This window comes from Bactrocera oleae, chromosome 2 (genome assembly GCF_042242935.1).
Source record: "Bactrocera oleae isolate idBacOlea1 chromosome 2, idBacOlea1, whole genome shotgun sequence".
Taxonomy (NCBI): domain Eukaryota; kingdom Metazoa; phylum Arthropoda; class Insecta; order Diptera; family Tephritidae; genus Bactrocera; species Bactrocera oleae.
The window spans coordinates 79,256,348-79,278,500 of record NC_091536.1 but is presented as its reverse complement, the minus strand read 5'-3'; the positions used below and the strand labels follow the sequence as shown (position 1 = coordinate 79,278,500).

General features: G+C 36.1%; 4 protein-coding genes and 1 long non-coding RNA gene across 5 annotated transcripts in view; 2 read left to right on the top strand and 3 right to left on the bottom strand.

The window, feature by feature from the left end:
* Positions 1-4,888, top strand: part of Ser (protein serrate) — an 80,147-nt gene extending 75,259 nt beyond the window's left edge. Inside the window, exons 15-17 of the mRNA XM_036369407.2 lie at positions 2,009-2,380; positions 2,447-3,042; positions 3,112-4,888. Coding sequence (XP_036225300.2) covers positions 2,009-2,380; positions 2,447-3,042; positions 3,112-3,915 — 1,772 coding nt within the window. The 3' untranslated portion in view covers positions 3,916-4,888. The remainder of the gene's footprint in view (positions 1-2,008; positions 2,381-2,446; positions 3,043-3,111) is intronic.
* An 858-nt stretch (positions 4,889-5,746) lies between these two features.
* On the top strand, positions 5,747-7,118 carry LOC106615174 (serine palmitoyltransferase small subunit A). The gene is made up of 2 exons (XM_014231268.3): positions 5,747-6,027; positions 6,464-7,118. Exons 1-2 carry the CDS (start codon positions 5,928-5,930, stop codon positions 6,625-6,627), a joined length of 264 nt encoding a protein of 87 aa, XP_014086743.1. The 5' UTR covers positions 5,747-5,927; the 3' UTR covers positions 6,628-7,118.
* Positions 7,119-7,130: 12 nt separating this feature from the next.
* Positions 7,131-9,757, bottom strand: ppk31 (pickpocket 31). The gene is made up of 9 exons (XM_070105772.1): positions 9,684-9,757; positions 9,499-9,612; positions 9,224-9,440; positions 9,040-9,170; positions 8,163-8,551; positions 7,956-8,106; positions 7,754-7,860; positions 7,518-7,659; positions 7,131-7,462 (listed from the first exon to the last, which is right to left on the bottom strand). The coding sequence occupies exons 1-9, from the start codon at positions 9,713-9,715 to the stop codon at positions 7,378-7,380; spliced, it is 1,368 nt and encodes a 455-aa protein (XP_069961873.1). The 5' UTR covers positions 9,716-9,757; the 3' UTR covers positions 7,131-7,377.
* A 956-nt stretch (positions 9,758-10,713) lies between these two features.
* LOC106615175 (serine protease grass) lies at positions 10,714-19,597 on the bottom strand. The gene is made up of 5 exons (XM_014231269.3): positions 19,078-19,597; positions 18,592-18,752; positions 11,703-12,034; positions 11,451-11,644; positions 10,714-11,370 (listed from the first exon to the last, which is right to left on the bottom strand). The coding sequence occupies exons 1-5, from the start codon at positions 19,139-19,141 to the stop codon at positions 10,940-10,942; spliced, it is 1,182 nt and encodes a 393-aa protein (XP_014086744.2). The 5' UTR covers positions 19,142-19,597; the 3' UTR covers positions 10,714-10,939.
* LOC138855786 (uncharacterized) lies at positions 15,173-16,153 on the bottom strand. The gene is made up of 2 exons (XR_011394874.1): positions 16,002-16,153; positions 15,173-15,935 (listed from the first exon to the last, which is right to left on the bottom strand). It is a non-coding gene; the product is annotated as an uncharacterized lncRNA (long non-coding RNA).
* Positions 19,598-22,153: the final 2,556 nt, after the last annotated feature.

The following is a 22,153-nucleotide window of genomic DNA, read 5'->3' as shown; positions in this document are numbered from 1 at the left end:
TTCAGCATTTCAAATTTATCAAACGTTTCCAAATTTATTTATTTGCAAGTTTTGTCACAATAGTAAACAGCTGATTCGAATATTGGTTTAGCATGTGTTTTAAAAGACGAAAATCCAATCAGATTCTGTGACATCATTGAAAATCAGAATTGGTTTTCAATTCTGACAACTACGCAAATCTGTCTTGGATTCCACAACACCCCTGAAAGTCTAATACTACATAATATTAGTGGAATTCAAAATTAAAATGTTGCGTGTGCCAAACTCCGACCTAATTTCCTAGCGACCATTTCCTTGCTGCCACTTACATTTGCACCGCTGCAGACGCTGCTTTCGATACACATACTCCTGCACATTCACATGTGCTTAATATTGTGCTGATCGGTGTACGATTTTCGACCGAAATCCTCACCTTGCAAAAATCAAACCAAGCGAAAAACCAAACAACAACAAATAAAGAAATACAGAAATACAAAATATTTTAATTAAAATTTCCTAATCGTGTGTGAAGTGTTTTTATCTGATGGTGGGATCATTCGCCGCCGGATTCATTTAACCTCATATCGTTTTGTCTCTCAGTCAGTGCATGCCAGTGTGTGTGTGTGTGTGTGTGGAGATCTGTCCGTCCTTAGAGCACTGCGCGTTCACTTTCTGCTGCTTCGCCCGCACTAACTCAACACGCCTGCTCCGCAACTCAGCAGCTTAGGAGCGCATGCGCTCGCTTACAAATCCGTTGTCTTGTTTGGTTGTGTTATACTTGAAAGCGAATTAATACGAAACGCAAAGATCGCGTTTCCAATTGCCGTTTCGTGTTGGAATCGCCGCATTGCCTGCCTGCTAGCCTGTTGCTGATTGTTGTTGTTTGCTGCCGTTTGGTGTTGGTGGCGTTGGCAACCGCTTGCCTCTTAACTCACAGGAGTTCAGAGTCAACAAACGCGCATCCTAAGTTGCAGCAACCGCAAGCGGCAGCAAGCAGTAGCGGTGGTGGCAGGATGTGACAGTGAAGTAATAAATTGCATTTCGTTTCTTGTACGCCGATTTGTAGCGCTGATACACATGCATATCGAGACAGGAGACTACGGCGCATGCGTGCATGTTCGTACATTCATTCGATGCGGTGTTTGCAAATGTTCTGTACGTACAAGTGTATGCCAATTGAGATGGCACCAAATGAGCTGGCCAGTGGTCAACTTACGTGCATACAAAGTGCGATGGTGTCGAAAAGTTAGTTAGGATATAGCCCTGAGAAATAATTTAAAGAATTTGTTCAATTGCCTGCGAACAAGCTAAATTTACACTGGCTGGAAAATAATTTCTGCATTTAATATTGACCAAGGAGACGGAGAGTAAGCATTCGGCTCTATAGATGGCTACTAGTAGATGTCATGCGTTTAAGTCAGTGTATTTGCTGACGGCAATTAACTGTCAATACTTAAGCATGTAAATATGTTTGATGTAATTTGGCCTCACTGGGGATCATGTTTCGAGTGGCAACAATTTTAACGAGCTAACTCGCTAATTTATAGTTAATAAAGTTCGTCAGCTGACAATTTCATACCGGACATTAAATTAGTTGTGAATGAGGAAACAATTCAATTATGTCATCGTTTTCATCGCTTTGTCTAACGATGTATCGATCGACTGTGAGCTCGATCGGAAGTCACAGAGCTTGAGCATACCTAACTATTCATGCACGATATGTCAAAAATGGTGCTTTGATATCTTGAGAGTGTAAGCCAACTCATTCCGCTATATTTTACGTTCCAAATATCGAGAGATTTCAATAAACTCGTTTAATTTTTTTAAACCCGTTCAAAGATATTTTGTTCTAAGATTCGGAATATTTTCTCTAACTCAACATAAACTCGTATTATTATTTAGGTTTATTGAACTTAATACTTTAAGAATTTGCCGTTCGCAGTCTAAAAACCTAGTCAATTCTGTAGACTTAAAAAATTATAAAATTTTACCCTCAACTGATCTGATTTATCTTACTTCTCCTCTACAGGAAAACGTTGCTCGGAACGTGCCAATGAGTGTTATGGCGGTCAGTGCCAAAATGGTGGCACCTGCCTTCCTAGTTCAACCGAGAAAGGCCTGCAATCTCAATGTCGTTGTACGCCCGGATGGCATGGGATATTCTGCGATGAACCCATCGACCAATGTAGCGGACAGCCGTGTCACAATGGTGGAACTTGTGAATCAGGCACCGGTTGGTTCCGGTGTTTGTGTGCACAGGGCTTTTCCGGACCGGATTGTCGCATCAATGTGAATGAGTGTTCGCCGCAGCCTTGCTTGGGCGGTGCCACTTGTATTGATGGTATTGGTGGCTTTTCTTGTATTTGCCCTCCGGGTCGACATGGATTACGTTGTGAAATTTGTACGTCAAGAACTAAACGAAACTTAAAAAGAAAGTTCCAAAAATATGTTTTCTTTTTCGTTCCAGTGCTTTCTGATCCTAAGTCTGCTTGTATAAACTCTACCAACACACTCTCGCCCTATCATGCTTTGAATCAGACTCAAGGCGACTGGCTGGAACTGGCCCTTGCTGGCAGTACCGACGAGTACTGCAATGCCTGTATCTGCGAGAATGGTACATCGCGTTGCACGAATCTCTGGTGTGGTTTACCGAATTGCTTCAAGGTCGCTGCAGCTACGAAATCTTCAAATTTGTCGGGTGTGTGCAAACAACACGAAGTGTGCGTACCAACAGTGAATGAGGCGTGTCTCTCTCCGCCCTGTGCAGTTCGTGGTGACTGTCGGGCATTAGAGCCATCGCGTCGTGTAGCTCCGCCTCGCCTACCTGCCAAGCCCGAGTGTTGGCCAAACCAAGCGATATTGAATGAGAACTGCGCACGTCTTACTATACTGCTCGATTTGCAACAAGTTGGCGAGGGATCTTCCGTTGAAGGACTTTGTTCGGTGATACGCTTTCTACTGGCTTCAAAGCTGGTGAAATCGCAGCGCGACAACAACGACGCTATGCTTATTATAATTTGCGATCTGAAAATGGGCACAAATGACACCATCGAAATGACTGTGGTAAGTACTAGGGTTAAGTGAAGGTAATGGCGGTTCAGTAGTTTAAATACATATTTGTTTTTACTTTAGTCGTCAACCAGGTTAGCAGATCCGCAATTGCCAATCACAGTCGGCCTACTCGGCGAGCTGCTCTCCTCTCGTCAGATTAACAGCTTACAACGCCGCAAAGAGTTGCGGAATGCTAAATTCGCGCCTTTGGTCTCCATACTAGAGGTCAAGGTAGAAACCGCACTCGTTGCGGAGGGCAATCATAGCAGCTTACTAATTGGCATTCTGTGCGGTATTTTCATTGTGCTAATCGGTTGTGCCGTATTTATAACACTTATGTGGCGCCAACGGTTACACCCGCGCTCTACGTCGGGCATCAATCTTACACCTTCAATGGATGTCTCGCGTCACGAAGAGGAGAAATCGAATAATCTTCAAAATGAAGAAAATCTGCGTCGCTACACAAATCCGCTCAAAGGTTCGACCACTTCTTTAGGGCGCACCAATGGCATGGAACTTAGCCTCAATCCATCACCAGAGCTAGCGACGGTATCGTCACTTGTAGCCGCTTCCACCTCAGCGCTGCATCGCTCACAACCACTTTATCCAGCTAATTGTGGCGAATCGAATTTCGACTGCGAGCTGGAAGTGAGTGCGACCGGCAGTAGAACCAATACGGCGAGTAAGACTGAACTTCACCACGCCCACGTTCAAAAGCGCAATTCGCAAATATTGCTGCACAAAACACCCAATTCTGATATGAAGAAAAACACCGTCGGTTCACTGGATAGTCCGCGAAAAGATTTTGGAAAGAGATCAATCAATTGTAAGACAATGCCACCGTCCGCCAACGAAGAATCGGACGTGCTCACCGTGGTGGTGTAGTACATGATCGAAGTGGCCGTAGAGGAGCCATCGTGCATTTGAGCCAATGATCTCAGAATATCTACCGAATTAACTAGCAAAGTGTAGGTTTAAATATGTTCCACCTTTCGGACCCTTACAAAATATTGCAATGAAGAAAGTGGATATGCGTCAGGCGCAACAAAGGCAGATCGAGAGGATTTTTTTTTATTTGGCTATACGCTGCTGGTAGTAACAGTAAAAACGACAACATTCGACCGAAAGTTTACTTAATAAATTGTTTATGAATTAGGACTGGTTTGAAACATTTTTATAAAAATAAATATTTAACTCGAAACTAGCAATATGCAATAGTTGAACTTATAAGTAGTATAATTAAATTAAATCGCAAGTTAAGCTTAGAAATAAAAAAAATGTAGAGTTATTGAAAAAATATAAAAATGTCTAATAAGCCGTTAGTTTAGTGCATATAATGTTGAGTTTAAAAATCCTACAGTGTGTGATATTAAGAATAAAACAATAACAAATAACAAATGAATAGGTAAATATGTAATTCTAACCTACAAAAGACATTTGTATTAAGCTATACTTTAGGAAATATAAAAAATTTACAACAAAAAAAAAATACTTAAGTTAAGTTGGTTGTAAATATATTTAAACTTAATGAAAAACAGTGTGTAAATATTAACGCTTATAAAAAATATAGTAAATAAGGAGGAATATATTTTGGGCGAACACAAAAATTCCCACATACATTATAATAATTTGTAACATTTAAAAATTATTTTTATTTGATTTTGTTTAAATTTTTTCATGCTTCCATATTTAATTAGGTTTGTTAGATATATATTGTTTCACAACTAGGCTGCAATGAAATATTTAATTAGAAGTTATAAGCTTTAGTTAGCCATTATTTATATTGATTATACATTCGTTTTTGTAAATGATGTTTGGCATAAGTAATTATTCTTTAATAATTTCTTCGATTTTGAACTGTAGAACTTTTATTACTTTTATAAATAAATTTGTAAAAAGCAATGAATAAAATAAAAAAGAATATTATCTTCTTCATTAAGCATTTTATGGTAGTTGAGTTTTTGGCGGTATTACAATATACTCTAAAATATTTCCATATATAACAACTAAGGTTTTTGATTCGAAATCCTTTTACAAGATATTTTTGATAGATTACACGAATTTCATATGAGTTTCTAATATATGTATATATGTATGAGTATATTTATGGTTCTTGAGGTCAATTGAAGCGGGAGCGTGGCCGCTTCTTTACAAAATATATATATATTTAAAATAATTAAGGAAATGTATATTAGGATATATGAAACTTGAGTGGCATTCCGTGTAACAAAACGGAAAAATTATTATTTTAGTTTAAACCATGTTCGTCAGTTGAGCGTGTCAATTTTAATTTAAAATATGCTTTTTGCGATTAAAAACTTTTAAAGTATTTGGATTCGAAATTAGAACATTATTTTTAATTAAGATTTTCAGTATTACAAAATGCAAAAAAATTTATTCATATGTTAACTTAATAATTTGTAAGTATTATTTGCCACCCTGGTACTAACCCGCTCTTAAAATATGAATATTTTCATGAAATAATCTTGTATATTCTTATGAGAGTTTTTTGCAGTAATTATTCTAGAACTCCAATTAAAAAATTCACATATATTGCAAATTTTATAAATAGTAAATTATAGTATTTATAATGTGTTTTAGATCTTCAATATTTTCTTTCATCTTCCTCTCTGTAATTCCTCAACTTGTGGTACAATAAAAATCGACTGGTTATGTGGCAGCTCCACATCTGATAACAACATTTGACGTCAGCTGAATGTCAAATTAAATTTGCTTGTAAAATCTTTGAGTTAGGAAAAAGTAAATAATAAAGTAGTGACTACAATTAGGAACGCTGGGAAATATATATACCGTTCTTATACACGATATTATGAGAAGGTGACCACCGTCAGAAGACAACCAATTCAACTTTAATAATATTGAGCTAAGTTGCAAAAATGCTGAAGTTCTTCAAGAATATTTTATTGAGTCTTTACATGCAATACGAATTGGTTACTTGCATTTATATGTTTGAGCCATGGGAAAAGAAACTAATAAGTAAGTAGACGTAGTAAATTACAAATCAAATTGAGTAAAAATTATAAGCGAAATCAAATTCAAGCGAAGGCTTGATAAGAATTATCTAAATGTTGATTCCCACTACTTAAATAAAGAGATAATTTTCAGATAAAAGTTGTAAATTAAAGGAGTACCTACAGCATTACTGTATTAAAACAAGCAGATTAGAAATCAAATATTTGATGAATAATTTCTCTGAAGTGTGGTGAGCGTAGATATTGTCTACTGCTACAAGTTTCAACATTACATTAGACGAAAGGATCCAAATAACCACGTCGGTTATGTATGTGAAGGTTCAGTAGCGCAAAGGTCACCGATCATATCTCTACACTTATTTATATACCAACATTCAAAAATATGCTTACATGGATTTTAGCCCGTCATACAAACAATTAATAATTTCTTCTTTTTACAGATAGTTTTGTAATTCTAACACTTGGTTTGGTGATATTCTCCAGCTTCGTGTATTTGCCATCATATTTTGAAACATTCCTACAATTTGTGTCTCCGTTACCACAAAAAGAAGGCTCAGCATCGTATACACCCATGTTACAAACACAAAAAATGAGTATGAGTTAAGAGAGAATGGGACATGACCGAAGTAAAAACGCACAATATATTTTTGTTAAGTGTAAATACACTATTTAGGGCTAAAATCTTAATAACAGCATTGATAATTAACAATTTAAATTCCACGAACTATGATGTTTAGTTTGATACTTATACTAGACATGACATTAATGTGAAAATAGACAGACTATGTGGAACTCAATGAATTTGAAAAATGTTAATGTGTATAAAGTAATACTTAATAATGTGGTGCTTTAGATGAAATTTTTGTAATACAATGCGCATTTAGTTTTAAAATGATTTCAGATAATTTAGTACATATACATTCAATTTTTATTATTCATCCTTGAAATAAAAGGTTTAAAGACAATATATATATGTATTCAAACATATTCGCACAGGATGATGGGTGAAACCAATCAGAAAAGTTGTAATCCATCAATTATATAGAAAGTATAGTTTAACGCTCAATAAACATTTATTTTACAACGTATAAATAACTTAAAGCTATTATTTGGTGAATTATATAACAATTTAATTTTCTTGTTTTAAGGGGCACACTTATTGTGGAATTAAACATTATTATTTTTTATTTATTACGATAGGTTACACTTTTAAAAGTGGCATGCTAGTTTTTGTGTTACAGATGCAGCGATTTTAGTCGGAGCCAAATGTTCTGATGATTTCTAAATTTCTAAAAATTATCCTTTTTTACACATTAGGTGTGCCTCTTGTAGATATTAATTTATAAACATAGCATTATGGCCGTTTTGTGTATACATACTTATGCACATACTTGTGTGTTAATGGAATTGCGAAATATATTAGCGCTATGTTGAAACTTCTAAAATAAAGAGTGAGGTGAAAAGAGCAATTACTTAAGAAAACATTTATTTAACATTGAGCGAAACATTGTCCATAAATACACTCCTATTCTGCTCCATAAACCATACCAGTTATACTCTTTGATTAAAAATATCGCTTCAATGAGTCGAACAATGGAGACGTTAAAGAAAAGCCCAGCTATGCCACCAACCGAAACTAGGAAAAAAATATAAATTTAATGTATTGTACAATACTTCCTTCATATTTTTATAAGTTTTTCGCCAAGCTATACTTTTCCGTGTGTACTCACTTAACAAGTCGAGTGGTGCCTTGGTGACGCGTCGAATATAACGTTGTGTCGGCAGTTCAATTAGTGCGATATGCACCTGTGACACCTCCATATCACTTTCACTCTCGCTACGTTCAGTTAAATAAACACATATTGAATGACTTCTTTGTGCAGTTGTTATATACATACATATATGGTTTGTGTATGTAAGTATAAGACTCACCCATCCGGCGAACTATAAACGATATTGTATTCAGGTTCATCGCATGAACTCATACAATTACACGATTTGCGCTCCAGCTGTATATCTTCATAATATTTTGTGAGACAACTCAAGCCGCGATAATCGCACATAGGCACAGATCCACTTTGCGCTGCAATAAAAGTAGTAAGCATATAGAATATTCATTCAGCCTGTTATGTGACTTACATTGCATTGCGGGTGCTAGAAAATGGCTGCTGCAATTACAATGTTCCAGCTGCGCTTTCAGACCGCACTCTACAATACAAGTTGAAAAACTATAGAACTCATAGAGGCCCACTTCAAGTCCCCAATCTGTGTGTTCATTACTGAAGCGGCACCGACGCTGATCTAGCGTGAGTTGATAGACACTGGGATGGTTATACACCTCCATGACATTGATGATGATCTCTTTGGTGCTGCCAAGCAACACAGTTTCACGAATCGTACTCTCGAAGTAGGGAAGTGGTATATCGATGGATGGATGTATATGCAGCTGAATGTCGGCAGAGACTTCAAATGTCAATATGCCAGGGCCGGTTTCACGACTACTGGCGAATTGCATTTGTGCGCTTTTACTGCAATGGATGTAACGCGAAAAAATATGTTTACATATAGGAATATGAAGGACTCGTAATGTAAAAGGTATGTGAATTTTTAAAGTTCTCTAAAGGTGTCAATCGAAAATTCAAAGGTAAGCAATATAAATAAGTAATACTCATTCTACCAAATATTGGTCAACGCATATATTATAATAAGTGACCTAAGCACTAGCTTAACATTGTTGTTGTTGTTGTTGTTTTAACGATTATCTTATCCCCGTTTGGGTGATAAATTCTAGATTCGTTGTCGTCGAGGTCATCTAACGGAAGGCCCAGGAACTAGCTTAACATTCGTTCTAGCCAGTGTCTAATTTCGCAACGAAAAAAATAAACAAAACGACTACAAAAGTATCCACTTATTCACATTACCCCTGGCTATAGTTCACACAGTTGTCTATTCGATTCGCTACTCTCCAAATCTTGGTGTATCGAACACCGCTTATATATTATTGTTGTTTACCTACCGTGCTTGATTCGAATTGAACGCAAAGCAAATGCCATATTCGGTGTGTATCGGCAGAAATTCGTCGCAACAATTGAAGTATTGGTTTTTATATCTACAATGAAGTAACAACTGTGCGCATTTACCGCGAAACTACAAAAAAAAATTAATATCAATTTGCCAAGTAAATTGTTACTCATACACACGTGGGACAAGAGCTCGGTGAAATTCTGCGGGCACTTCATATAGTCGCACTTATCACATGTTGCACAAGTGCCACGGAAGAAGACCACTTCACCGACAAAATCGTCCATTTGCAGATCGTGATCCGTGCCGAAATATTGCTCACTCATGTCCCAAATTTTTTCGCCATTATAGATCTCACAAACGGTTATGGCCGGAAAGGAGGTGTTCCAGTTGATGCTTTGAAAAGTGGTGTGTTTTCATAAAAAATCATAATATATAATAACATAATACTTACAAAAGTGTGTCCATATTGAAGGATACGGATGTGGCGAAATAGTTATTAACAAGTCCGACACAGAGTTTCACCAGAAACGGCAGGGTGTAGTATGAAGACACAAGCATGAATGAACTTTGAAATTATAATTAAACTATATTACATCCTTTTTATTTATGGAATGTATTTTTGATTATTTTACACACCATTTTAGAAATAAACGCAGCGAATTCGCCATTATCCGTTATAGTAACTACGTGCAGTACTCAGCGTACATCACACAATTGCATAATGTCTAAATCTCTTCGTGCTCCTTTTATAGGTACTATATATATACATAGTATATATATTTTTATATACAGATGAGTATGTATATAAGTATTTATATATGCATATGTGTAACGGTAAAGTGACAAATGTTTTCTCACATTTTAGTATTTTATTCGTATAAAAACCTTTGTGTTCCTAACCGTTTGTTTGTTCATCATCTTTTGTTCGGCTTTGAGTGAAAGCGTTTGATAACGATCTAGGACTGAACTGATTTATTGACCCTTAATGTGTTATGGTTGCGGGTTAAGCGTCAAGCTAAAAGAATATTTGCGTTTCAGCCGCTTTTAGATATTCATTGCAACTAATCAAGCATATTACAATTTGTAATTGTTTTATATTTTCTATACTACCTACAAGAATATTAACCTTATGTCGTAACATATTTAGTCGTGGACAGTAATTTTAAAAAAATATATAAGTTCAGAAGAGAGATGAGAAAATACTGAATTTCTCAAATAAAAAATCTTAGCTCTGAGTCGAATTTGCCCTGTTTTTTTTCAACAAAAGTTGACCAAATTTCAATACGAAAGAAAATAATACAAGATACCAAGACTAAAGATCCCAGAGTCCGTGTCGATTACGTAGACTCAACTGTTGTGGTAACGGTTTAAGTTTTGTAGTGTGAAGTGTTAGCTTCATTTCTTTTGATATGTATTATACGAGTAGTCTTTTCAAGTGTTTAAAAACCCAACGGTGTTAATTGTTTATTTAAGCAATTGTTTTGGACCGCGGTTTTTTCATTTTTCTTCAGAGAAGGGCGACTCCACTTGTTCGGTGCGGAACGACAATCCACCCCACTATTTTATGACTTCAAAATCGGAAGAACTTTTCATATATACATACATATGTTTAAGATAATATGGTAATTAAGTTTTGACCCGCCTTGAAAAATGAAAACGATTATGGTTATAAATTATAAAAAATTGAGTCTTGTTTATTTGTTTGTAGCTCCAACATGGGGCTAGTTTTAAGGCACTTCATACTTATATAACCTAATATTATTGAGTTTTTATATTCATACATATAAAATATAAATAGATATTACATAAATAAGAATAAAAAATATGGCTTAAAAGTGTTAACGTCTTGAAGATAATACAACAATATCGTACAAGTACAAATATTTCCGCAATTAATTTAAATTTTGGGCAATATTTCTGGTTATCCACGGCATAAAGTTTGTCACATTCGCATAAATACCCGGGGAATTTCTGTCGCCGCCACACTCCGTGCCACCGAAGGAGACAACACCGTATTGGACATAGCGTAGGGATTTCTGAGATCCGCTATATGGCGCTAAATAGAAGAGTGGCCCACCAGAGTCCCCTTTGCAAGTGTCGATGCGTCCATCACCACCGGCGCAGAGATGATTTTCATTGATGGGCGTCCGCCGAAATATGTATTGGCATTCCATGCGAGTTTTAAACGGAACCAAAGCTTTTTGCATGATATTCGACGTCTGGCCGTTCTCTGTGCCACCCCAACCTGCTATGAAGAAGCGTCTATCTATGGGTATTTCCGCCGCTTCAGGGATGATGGGCAAGCAAATGGGCTTGATGTGTCCTGTTGGTAAAAAATAATTCAGTTGTGTTTACGTTCTCAAGGAATGAAAAAGATTCGGGGACATTCTTGGTTTAACTTACTTTGAAATCTCACCGAACGGTTCAGTTTGACCAAAGCGACATCATTGGTTTTGCGTGCATTGCTGAAATTCGGATGGGGAATCGTCTTTTCCACACCTACGTCTTCAACCGGTGGAGCACAAAGCCTTCGTGACTTCACTATTATACAGTCTTCAGGCTCGGATAAATCATGCTCTCCCAAACGAACACCAATTCTTAAAGGAGACAATACCGTTTACATATATTCATAAAATTATGGTATATTTAACTTACATTCGACCTTCCACGCCTACCATGCAGTGTGCGGCAGTTAAAACAAAATTATCTGTTATTAATGATCCACCACATTTGTAAGGGTCCTGAACGGAGTCATAAATCAGAAGCGCCATCCACGGGAATTCATACAGATCGACATTTTCGCCATGAGATACACGCTCACCGCCAGCGTTGCCACATTTTTGTTCACGCAATTTACTTAAGCCTGCTGGATCCATTGACCCAAGATAGTTGGTGGAGCTCACACCGCCGCCATTTGTTAGCGTAGGTTTCGTTGGAGGTGTGGCTGGGGTAGTTGGGGTGAGATTGTCATCGCAACAGATATGTATCTGAAAGCCATAAATGCAAAGATATCGGGCCAGGTTTTATTATGTAAGAAATATAGCTCAAATTTATAAAAATATATAAATATCTTTGCAGTAATAAGATGTCTTGATGAAACTTAGTAAACATGATAACATGATAAGGTTGGTTGGACAGATGGGCGTAATCTGACCATTGTCACATCCACAAAATAACTATGTTCTAAATTATTATTCAGAAATTGTTTAAAGTGTCCATGGTTCCACTCCCTTATGATTTTAATGTAGGCTTAAGCTATATCAACCTAACCTGCTGAAATCGGAAGATAACCACGCCCACTCCGTATATAACTGTTATGTTGATAACTCTAATAGGGCAATAACTCTCTAAATACTTTAAAAGACATACGTCAGTAGAATTAAATTTCACTACCAAGGTAAGAGTGTAAAAAATTGACAATGGGCTTGGCACCGCCCACCTTTAAGTAAAAACCTCTATTTCAGCCACAACTAGACCAATTTGAATGAAATTAGGCGCATAATATTATCTTACAACCAAACCTTCTTCCCATATATCACAGTTATTAATGCCATACTAATAAGGATCATAATCATTTCACTTTACAATATATAAATCAAACACCAATGAAGTTATCGAAATAAAAGGTTGGACTAGTAGTGTCTCATGTCCAAAAATTGTCGAAATCGGAACAAAACTGTTCAAGCCTCCTGATATAAAATAAATATGTGTACCACAGCGTATTTATAGTGTCTTGGCTTTAGTTTTACAGAATATATCGAACAAACTGTGAGATAATAATGTGCCCTTGTCTCAAAAATTAGTCAAATCGGGTCAATACTTCCCCTCACCCTTAAATATCTAATCTAGATATTTTCGAACTTCTGCATATACATTTATGTGACTGTGTGAGTTATCTTAATGAAACTCAGAGATCATATTTATTTGATAATAATTAGGGCTGCAAACCACTACAAAAATCGATGCGGTCCGGTTCAGTGGTTCAAACCACTCAGAAAATACTTATACCGGTTCAAGAACCGCCTTATGAGTATCTCTGAACTGCGGTTGATATGAAAAAACCCATACGTATATACATATGTACATAAAACTTTTCTGCGTTGATTACAAAGAAGAAACCAATAAGTATTGTAATATACATACAAGTATATATACAAGTATGTAGCATGACAAAATGTAGACTGTCAATGAAAGAAACTTAAATGCAGAGTGCTTCTGTAAATTCTTCTTCGAAATTCTGACAACAATCTTCTCTGAAATATCGGCGTGCTTTCTTTGTTTGTCTTTCGCCAATTTGCCTTTATGTTTTCCTTTCATTTCAAATTTGCAATGTATTGACCTATTTGTATAGTAATTTTTGTCAAAATAAAACTCTTATGTACTGGATTCACACACATTTCAAAAATATCTACAAAGTAATCACTTCTGTGAACACGCAAGAACACTCGCTATTATTTGATTTAACAGTGAAAAATTACATCTCATCGCGTTGCATTCAAGCAAATTTTTGGTAGCATTATTTTTAAGCATGTCGTATAATATTCAACACAAAAATGCTTATTGCAGATTTTCATTTTGTACCCAACCGAACCGAAGCATTTTTTGCGTCGCGGTTTTCGCATTTTAAAACAAAAGCGGTTTGGTTCGTGGGTTGATTCAAGGCCAGTAAAAAGAGCCGGTTCGGTTCGAAACCAGTTCGGTTCAAAACCGGTTTACAGCCCTGGTAATAATACGAGTATGTCATGATGCCAGAAATTGACAAAATCTAGGCAATATTTTCACTAGCCTCCATTAACCTAATATAAGAGTTCATAACTTCTGGTTGGCTTTCTAAGATTATCACTGAGTATTTTGTACACCGAATATCATTTAGCTGACTTGATATCTTGTAGTGCACACCCCTTACCGCCTCAAGACCATTTGGAACCCTGCTTTATATTGTAAAAAGAGAGTTTTGCCGTTAGTCTTCTTTAGTTAAATATGTTTATCTCTTAATCAAATTAAACTGGGATTCACAATGCATTTGCCACTTGTAATATCCTCGGCAGTCCGCACAAATTTTGATTTATTTATTATAAACATATATGTACACTAGCAAACCTGGCGAACCCCGTTTCGCCACCAGATGGCTTTGTTTTATGTAATATTTCGTTTGGTGATTAAAAGATGAAGAACATTTTTTTTTTGTTTTATATTTGGAAAGGAAAAATTTTATTTCATTTGAAATGAAAAATGAAGTGTTATTTAGTTGAACTTCTCTAAGTAAATGAAAGTGGATCCAAAGTAAAAACTGAATCGAAGCGTTATACGTGTCCGCAAATTATCCGTTTCATTGAAGTGCTCTTTGGAAAACCACATTTTTTGTTTTTTGGTCTGACGTTAACACAAACAAAGCGGATGGTTTCCCAACTCGTGAACACGCAACGTATAACTGCCCATGTGAAAAACAATGATTTTCTAAATTTATCCCGCAAACACTAAGCGATTGGCCATGCGACTTGTTAATTGTCATTGCGAACGCAAGGCGAACTGGAAATTGCAATCGTTTGAAGTCAAACGGAAGATCAGTCGAAATATATACATTTTCACCTGCGTACTTTCCGTTAATAATGGTTGCTTCAATCAAATTCGGCATAAGTCTTTTTACCGAAAATCGAGTACCGTTGCAAAGTCGCGGCGGATTCAAATTACGCAATATCATAATAACTGTACCAACTTTGAGTTGCAAGTTATATGGTGGAAATCCTGGTAATTCCAGAGAGTTCAAAAACTCCGTTGGATAATTTACTACATCATCGGGATTTGTTATGGAATCAACGGAATTGTATGTCACCAAATCGCCAGCAATTTTTGATTGAATGGTGAAACTCAGTGCCTGTGCATCATTATTCTTTGCGGCAAGAATTGCTCGTTGACTTAACCAAGCATAATTCTGATAATTCGCACTAATGGTTTGGAAAACATTTTCAAAAATAGCTAATTGAGAGTCTACAAATCGGCAAAAGTCGTTGGTAAGAGTAATTAATCCAGATGTCGCATCAACTCTGACTTTTCCATTTCCAACAGCTAACAATTGTTTGGAAAATTGTGCAGCAATTCGATCATTTTGAAGTTGAACTCTCATATTAGTGGTCCATAAAGGTGATGCCTTCAGGCAAGCATTCAATTCATCTGCAGCCGTTCCACGGGGAATTACTGGCAACGTCTGCCTGTCAACAATAATTGCAGCAACATCATTAACGGTGGGTGCATTGAATCTTCGCACATGTTTACCTGTTGGGGTACAATCAGCATTTTGACAAATTTGTGCGTATCCGATGGCATTCGTTCCAATGCTGTTTTGAACATATTAACCACAGCATTATTAGCGTGAAAAAATGCTTGCAACTGTTCAATAATTCGTCTCTTTAACTGTTGTGTTCCCTGTATATTGCACCGCTCATTCAGCTGATCGACCATCGACGAAATGAAATATATTTGCAGAAATTTATGCGGTTCATCTGGTGTTGGCACCATTGAACCATGCAAATGATATATTTGTCCTTGTATCTGTAATTGAATCGGGATCACTTCCATCGAACAATGGTTTCAGTGGCTGTGGTGGTGTAAGTAATGGATCCAGTTTGACTTTTCCACTTGCGCAGCACAATCCAGCCGTTTCTCTTTTGAACTTTAACGCATTGCAATATCGGCATATAGTCGTCATTGGTCCAATATCTAAGTTTGCATCATCACTGTAGTTCGCAGTGGGATCAGATTGGAATGCCAAGCGATTGTATGATGCCAATGATCTTCGTGTGCTCACGCGTTGTCTCAATCACACGTGTTGCTGGCTTGCATGCTTGTGCGGCGGCCGATGTTGGCACGTCGTCCTCTAGGCATTTTGGGCTATGGATAGAGTGGTGAATTTAACCTCAAATGCACGCTCCACATAATTTATACAGTTCAACTTACCACCTTAAAGACAAATGCCTGTTGTTGAAATTGAATAAAAATTTGCACAATACACGTGATTGATTTGATGGTTTCCAATTGAAATGTTAGTTCCAATTGTAATGAACGAATAACTTATTTTTCACAATTTCACAGTGAACACAATACCGGTTTGTCACATAAAATTAATTGAGCAGAGAACAATGAGTAGCTGTCAAACAATGTATCACGCACCGGCGCCATCTACTTAAAATATTGGTTTGTAGTACATGCTATGTATCAGAGATGGCGCTGTAGTGAAAAAAGATTTTCCCGCCTTTCTGTTAAAATATTTCCTGAATTTTCTTTGCTATAAACCTCACGGAGCCCGAGACCTTTCCAACGAATACAAAACCGGTTCGTGCGTTCTGGAGTTATAGCGTCAGGAAGGAAAACCCGACTTATTTTTATATAATAGATATCCTAATGTTAAAACTGCGTAAACAATTACGTTGCATCGTTTCAAATGAAAACTTGAACTTGAACTTGAAAAATATTCAATTTAATATCTAGGCAATCAACTTAAAAACAGCTGGTATATTTGTTTACTTATAAATATCTGTGTGTGTGTGTGTCTTAATTTCTAATTAAAAATACCAGTTATTAAAAGACGATGTTTCAACATTGAAACTCCATTTCATTCATAAAACAAATAATATTTGCCGAGAGTTCAAACGCAGGTCAATTATTACACACGAGCCAATTCAATCTGCATATGTACATACATATATTCAAATTTTGTTGCTGTTTTATTTTCGCTTTTTCCGCTTAAAAATTAATCGCAACGCAAGTAATATGCGCTTTTTTCATATTCGCCTGAAACGCGCACGCTTATTAAATTAAAGTTACAATAAATTTTAAAAAACATATTTGCATTTCGTTTCGAATTAAATTCAAGTAGAAACGGGTTTTGCAAATGTATAAATATCATTCAGAGTATATAAAGTTATAGAAAAAGACAAATTTACTTGCACACAAAAAAGAACAAAAATTGTCTAACTGGCGAACTAATGTAGCAAAAACTGTAAAAACGCGGTTCTTCCTAGAATTTATGGGAATGCCACTATTTTTTCGGTAATTGTTGAAACCTTAATACATTACATTTTAAGGTGTGTGCACATAGCTGCAAGCGTGTTTTGAAAAAATCACCGAAAACTTACGAAAAATTTAAAATGAGCAATTTATTTATTTTGACTGTTCTACCTATTATATTATAATAAGCGTTGATAGTATTCGATAATAGCGAAAGCTAGATGATATTCTCTCGTAAAGTGCAATTACTTGCAGGTATGCTGTTGTCAAGCAGCTGTACTCGCGCAATTAGAGATGTAATTTTGGTAATTTTATAGTTGCTTTCGTAAAACTTTTTAAGACCTTACATTCTAGTTTTAGACCTCACCACAAGCTTGCTACAAAAATAGCTTATTCTAAGCAGCTATTATTAGTTCAATACTTAACTTTATGGCTGTGATACTAAGCTTCCATTAAAATAAAAAAATTAAATTAATTTCCATATAAAATTCTTATCAGCAGAGAATGGAATTTCAAGGAAATGCACAATGCTTGCATGAATTTTAAAGATTAACAGCAATTAGTATCGCTGTCCACATAAGTCGCTACATTTACGAGTATCAGTAGCGTAAGTTACGAAAGATAGAGGTTTAAAACAATACTTTTTTAATTCTCCTTTATGTTGGAATATATGTAAAATATAATAAAATGTCTTGCGGTTTTTCGTTATTCTATTTTTATATTCTTACAAAGTACTTTTAAATTATAACTGTTTTCGCTACACTGAAACATTTTTATCCATATCAAAAAGTCGTTTTCAGCTGATTCCTTCTCCTCCCATTGTTTCGACTTAAGAGGTTACCTGGGTTTTACGGCTTTTAAAAAAAATGTTTTTTCTTTATTGCCTTATTTAATTTCTAATGTATATGTACATATTCACTTAAAACTTTAAACGCGCTTTTTTCGAAGATGTGTTTACAAAAACGGTTGTCAAGCTTTCGTGCGAACTACTCAACTGATTTTAATGAAACTTTACACAGTTCTTCGAGATATAATTTACAAGGTCTTGAACGTCAAGAAATGTTCACCAAAAAAAATTTTTGTTGTTTTTTTTTCCTTCGTCCAATACCTAGTGTATGGTGTTAATTAAAACACGTATTTTTTACTTTATACTTATGATGATCCTGTAAGAAGTTCTGCTGTCAACGCGGAATGGCGAGTTTTTAATATTTTCCTATATGTATCTTTGAAATAATAAAAAGTTTGAGTAAAATATTTTATTATTAATATGAAAAAAAAATATTGAAAATAGGCCGTTTTTTGCTCGAGGAAACCCATGTAACCCCCTAATGGCACATAACCAAAAGTACAGGAATCTTAAATTATATCAATGTGGTTTCCTTGTTTTACTGTTGTTATTGCATGAGCTAATAGAAGTCAATTCATAGCAGAAAGTCACGAATGCGCGATTTCAAAAGAAGCACCGAGTTACCACATAATGTTCCAACAGGTAAAGTCTCTCGACTCTTGACAAATAACTACTGTAGGTATTTATACATACCTCCGGTCCACCTTGACAACGTGCCCTCAGTATATCCGCTGCATAGTTTTGTGGCAGTGAGAGGCCGTACTGAGCGAAGAGTTTCTGAAAGAAGCCACATCTTTTGATCGGCATGCAGCGTCCGTATGTGTTATAGGGTGTCAAACAGGAATAATAAGATTCTGTGGTTATTTATATATATGTTTGTTTTGATTATTGTTTGCCCAGATATTAGCAGCGACGGGTTCGTCGAGTGCCGGTTTGTGTGCGTGTGTGTGTGTGCATGAGCGTTGTATTGAGCGTGAAAGTAGAAGAGAAATTCGTTAGCTGCAACATTGACAGGTTTCTCGAATGCAAAACTTTTAATATTTATTATAATTTTTTTAATGCAGTTTGTAAGTGATTATGTTCAATAACGTTTACTAGCTATTAGCTTTACACTAAACACTACAAATGTACGTTCATATGTACATATGTATGTTATATAGAATTTGTATGGAAACTTACGTCCGCTCGCCGCCTGCAGCAAAGTGGCAACTAAAAGCAGTCCAAAAATCTTGTTAAAATGCATTTCCCTTTGTTGTATTTCACTTATTCAATTTCTTCGAAATTTATGAGACAAGCACATACGAGTGTCTGTATGTATGTAAATGTGCAAATATCTTCGATTCTTGTTAATAAAACGTGAGTTCACACTTAAAGGGGATTTTTTGTTTAGACGCGCTACTACGAATACTGTTATTGTCTGCAATTTCTTAATTTAATTGGCATTTATGTCATATTCACTTATGTGCCTGCTAGTATATCACAAGTATAAGTTTCCTTGCGACACAACTTTTGTAATTTGTTATGTTCTTAAACTCTCATTGTTGGCACGCGGAATTTCGTTACGATCACTACACGTTCCGATCAGAACTAAACTTAGTTAGTGCCAATTGTAACTTATGAGTTGTGCTAGCTCTGACTTTGGAATCTGTTGTGTTGACAGATGATCGAGCCTGCTTTGCGTTTGAGATTGGCAACGACTCAAGTCGCACTTATATAGTGAGCTGAAAGCGGCAGTGTAGATCGGCGCTCTTCTAAGCGCTCACTCTCAATTACGTGAACCGCCGGCGCTGCAGCCGGTGCTAGCAGGTTGCAGTGCGCTGCCGACAGTGTTGGGAAATTTAAGTGTTTTTGCAAATACAACTAAAAATATATCTGAAACTTAAATTAAGAATCTCTTCCTAAAATTAGTGATAAACGCTTCTTAAATTTTGTACTACAAACTCAAATTAAATAAATTGAATATATATTGAATTTTACTTACAAGGAAACTTATACATACACACATTACAAAATGCTTAACCATAAAGGTAGAAAGGATGAACGAACTTGAACCCGAACCCGAACGCGTTTCAGTTAGTTTTGTAAAGTTAAGACCACTTGATGATACTCCCAAATTCCAGACCCACTCTCAATTGATACGGTTGATATTTATACATATATACACATCTGGATGTTCATAGAAAAAATATGAGGCTTTAAAGCTTGGTGGTTATGGATATTACTCTCTTTTTGCCTCCTAGCTGACCGCGGCGTATTTCGGTTAAAAAGGTCTGAATGTTTAGGGTCACAGTATGCTAGGGACTAAGAGCGACACACCACGTCATAACCAAAGCAATGTGTCAAACTTTCATAGTAATTATAAGCAGTGACGCCGGTTTTCTTTGGAGACAGGAAAGGTAACTTTCTTATTCGCAATTTCTATAATTTTCAAGTCTTCGTTTTTAAATGCAGGTTTATGAGCTCATCTCCTCCGACTTGCTTTCGCAAGGTGTCCTACCCTGGTACAAAATCTGTAAACGCGTGTATGTTTTCTAAGTTAAAATATCAACAATAACAATGACTTACAACTTTTTTATATTGTCTATAAATAAATTTTGTTTAAAATACCAAGTTATGACTGTTTTGCTAGATTGATTTTAACTTTTATGTAAATACTTCTCATGAGTGCTAGTGACTAAGAGCGTTCGTTGAAAATATTTGTTTGGCTTTAAGATTTCCAACACTGGGAGAATATATTTTATTCAAAATTGGCTCTCAATTACTCATTTACAATTATGCATGTGGATCTGTGTCAAACACAAGTACTGACGAGTAAATCTCTACTTGGTCACCTGCTCTTGAAAGGGTGAAGACGTGAAATTTGCATTGTTATACTATTGAAGAAAAGTTTTCAGGGGATTTACATGCGACACACAAAAGCACACACGCAAACCTGTGCAAAATGTGCACTTCCAGGATTTGTGGATGAATTCGTGCCAAAAACTGGTAGTAACTGTAAAATTTGTCTCGACTTGATCTCGACTTATTTAGAGAGCACATAATAAGTAAAAATTAGTATATCGTATGAATTCACACAAATTAAAAACCGCAAACTCAATGTGCTTTTGTTGGGTATTTGGATATTACCGAAAGAAGCTTCGTAAAATAGAAATCACAACTGCTATACCGTAATTTAACTAGATTGCATGGCACTTAATTTCTGACGCATCCACTTAAAAGTACCAAATCTCTCTACTTTTAATATAAACCTTTGCAATAACGAAGCAATTCGCATTTCGGCTAAAAAATTCTATGAAAGTCAGTTATCGTCTACTCGCTCAAATTTAAGACAACGTCAATTCGGCTTTAAGAAATTCTTAGAAACTTTAACAGAAATCACCGCTGGCGCTCTCGGGTAATTGATCGGTGATTTAAGTGAGAGTCGGCTTGCAGGGTGGGTGGCATACGTTTCGTTCTTCCCATAGTTGCTCCGACAACATGTCGTTAATTTATGCTGTTAACTTGTACGAAACCATTGTATTTCATAATATTGCGATTGTTATTGTTGTAACTTTAATAACAACAAACGAAATGAATCGGTGAATACCCAAGCGAAAAGTGCATACGTTAATTCTCGGTAAATTTTCTTTTGAAATGTTGGCTAACAAGTTGCAACATGGAAAACTCTGACGCATTTTGCATTTCTACATCAAATACTGATTACCCTTCCATTATATAATATAACATCAAGATGTCGTATGGGTGTGTTTTAGTAGTGAAGATCAGTTGAGCTTACAATTGACTGTAATTCGTAATAACCGAAAATCTACAGCGTCGACCATTTTTTACAATGTATGTGGATATGCAAAATTCAAACAAATTTAATAAGTCTGTCATTTACGTACACGATAACGACATGAAAGAGGTGCATAGAAATACAGTTATTTCACATATGCAAGATAAACTCGCCTATTGCGGAAGGCTAGTGAATTATAGTTGCCGTTGCAAAGCGTTTATTCTGGGTATGCCAGAATGTTTATTCACTTCTGTAGTATTCACTTCTTTGTTAAAGTTTGAATTTGCCAAGCAAAGCGAAGAAAGTTGTCTGTGAAGCGGCCATAAGTGTGTTCTTAATATGGCTGGCCTTAAGTTAACATATAAGTAGGTAGGTAGGTAGGTAGGGTAGGTAGGCAGAGTGGCTGTCTGACGACAACCTAGGCCTATAGGAGGCCCATTATGATACCACCGGGTCTAATGTTCCCTCACTCTATTTTCT

Excerpts from the sequence above, each read along its gene's own strand:
- ppk31 (XM_070105772.1), bottom strand. The coding sequence starts at position 9,715 with ATGGCGAATTCGCTGCGTTTATTTCTAAAATG. Across the intron at positions 8,107-8,162 it reads TCTAGCACCCGCAATGCAAT|CGCAAAGTGGATCTGTGCCT; the intron begins GTAAGTCACATA and ends CTTTTATTGCAG. Across the intron at positions 7,463-7,517 it reads TGGACAATGTTTCGCTCAAT|AAGTTTCAACATAGCGCTAA; the intron begins GTTAAATAAATG and ends TCTTTATTTTAG.
- LOC106615174 (XM_014231268.3), top strand. The coding sequence starts at position 5,928 with ATGCTGAAGTTCTTCAAGAATATTTTATTGAGTCTTTACATGCAATAC. Across the intron at positions 6,028-6,463 it reads ATGGGAAAAGAAACTAATAA|ATAGTTTTGTAATTCTAACA; the intron begins GTAAGTAGACGT and ends TTCTTTTTACAG.
- LOC106615175 (XM_014231269.3), bottom strand. The coding sequence starts at position 19,141 with ATGCATTTTAACAAGATTTTTGGACTGCTTTTAGTTGCCACTTTGCTG. Across the intron at positions 18,753-19,077 it reads GCTGCAGGCGGCGAGCGGAC|AATCTTATTATTCCTGTTTG; the intron begins GTAAGTTTCCAT and ends AAATAACCACAG. Across the intron at positions 12,035-18,591 it reads GTTGTCAAGGTGGACCGGAG|ATACATATCTGTTGCGATGA; the intron begins GTATGTATAAAT and ends TATGGCTTTCAG.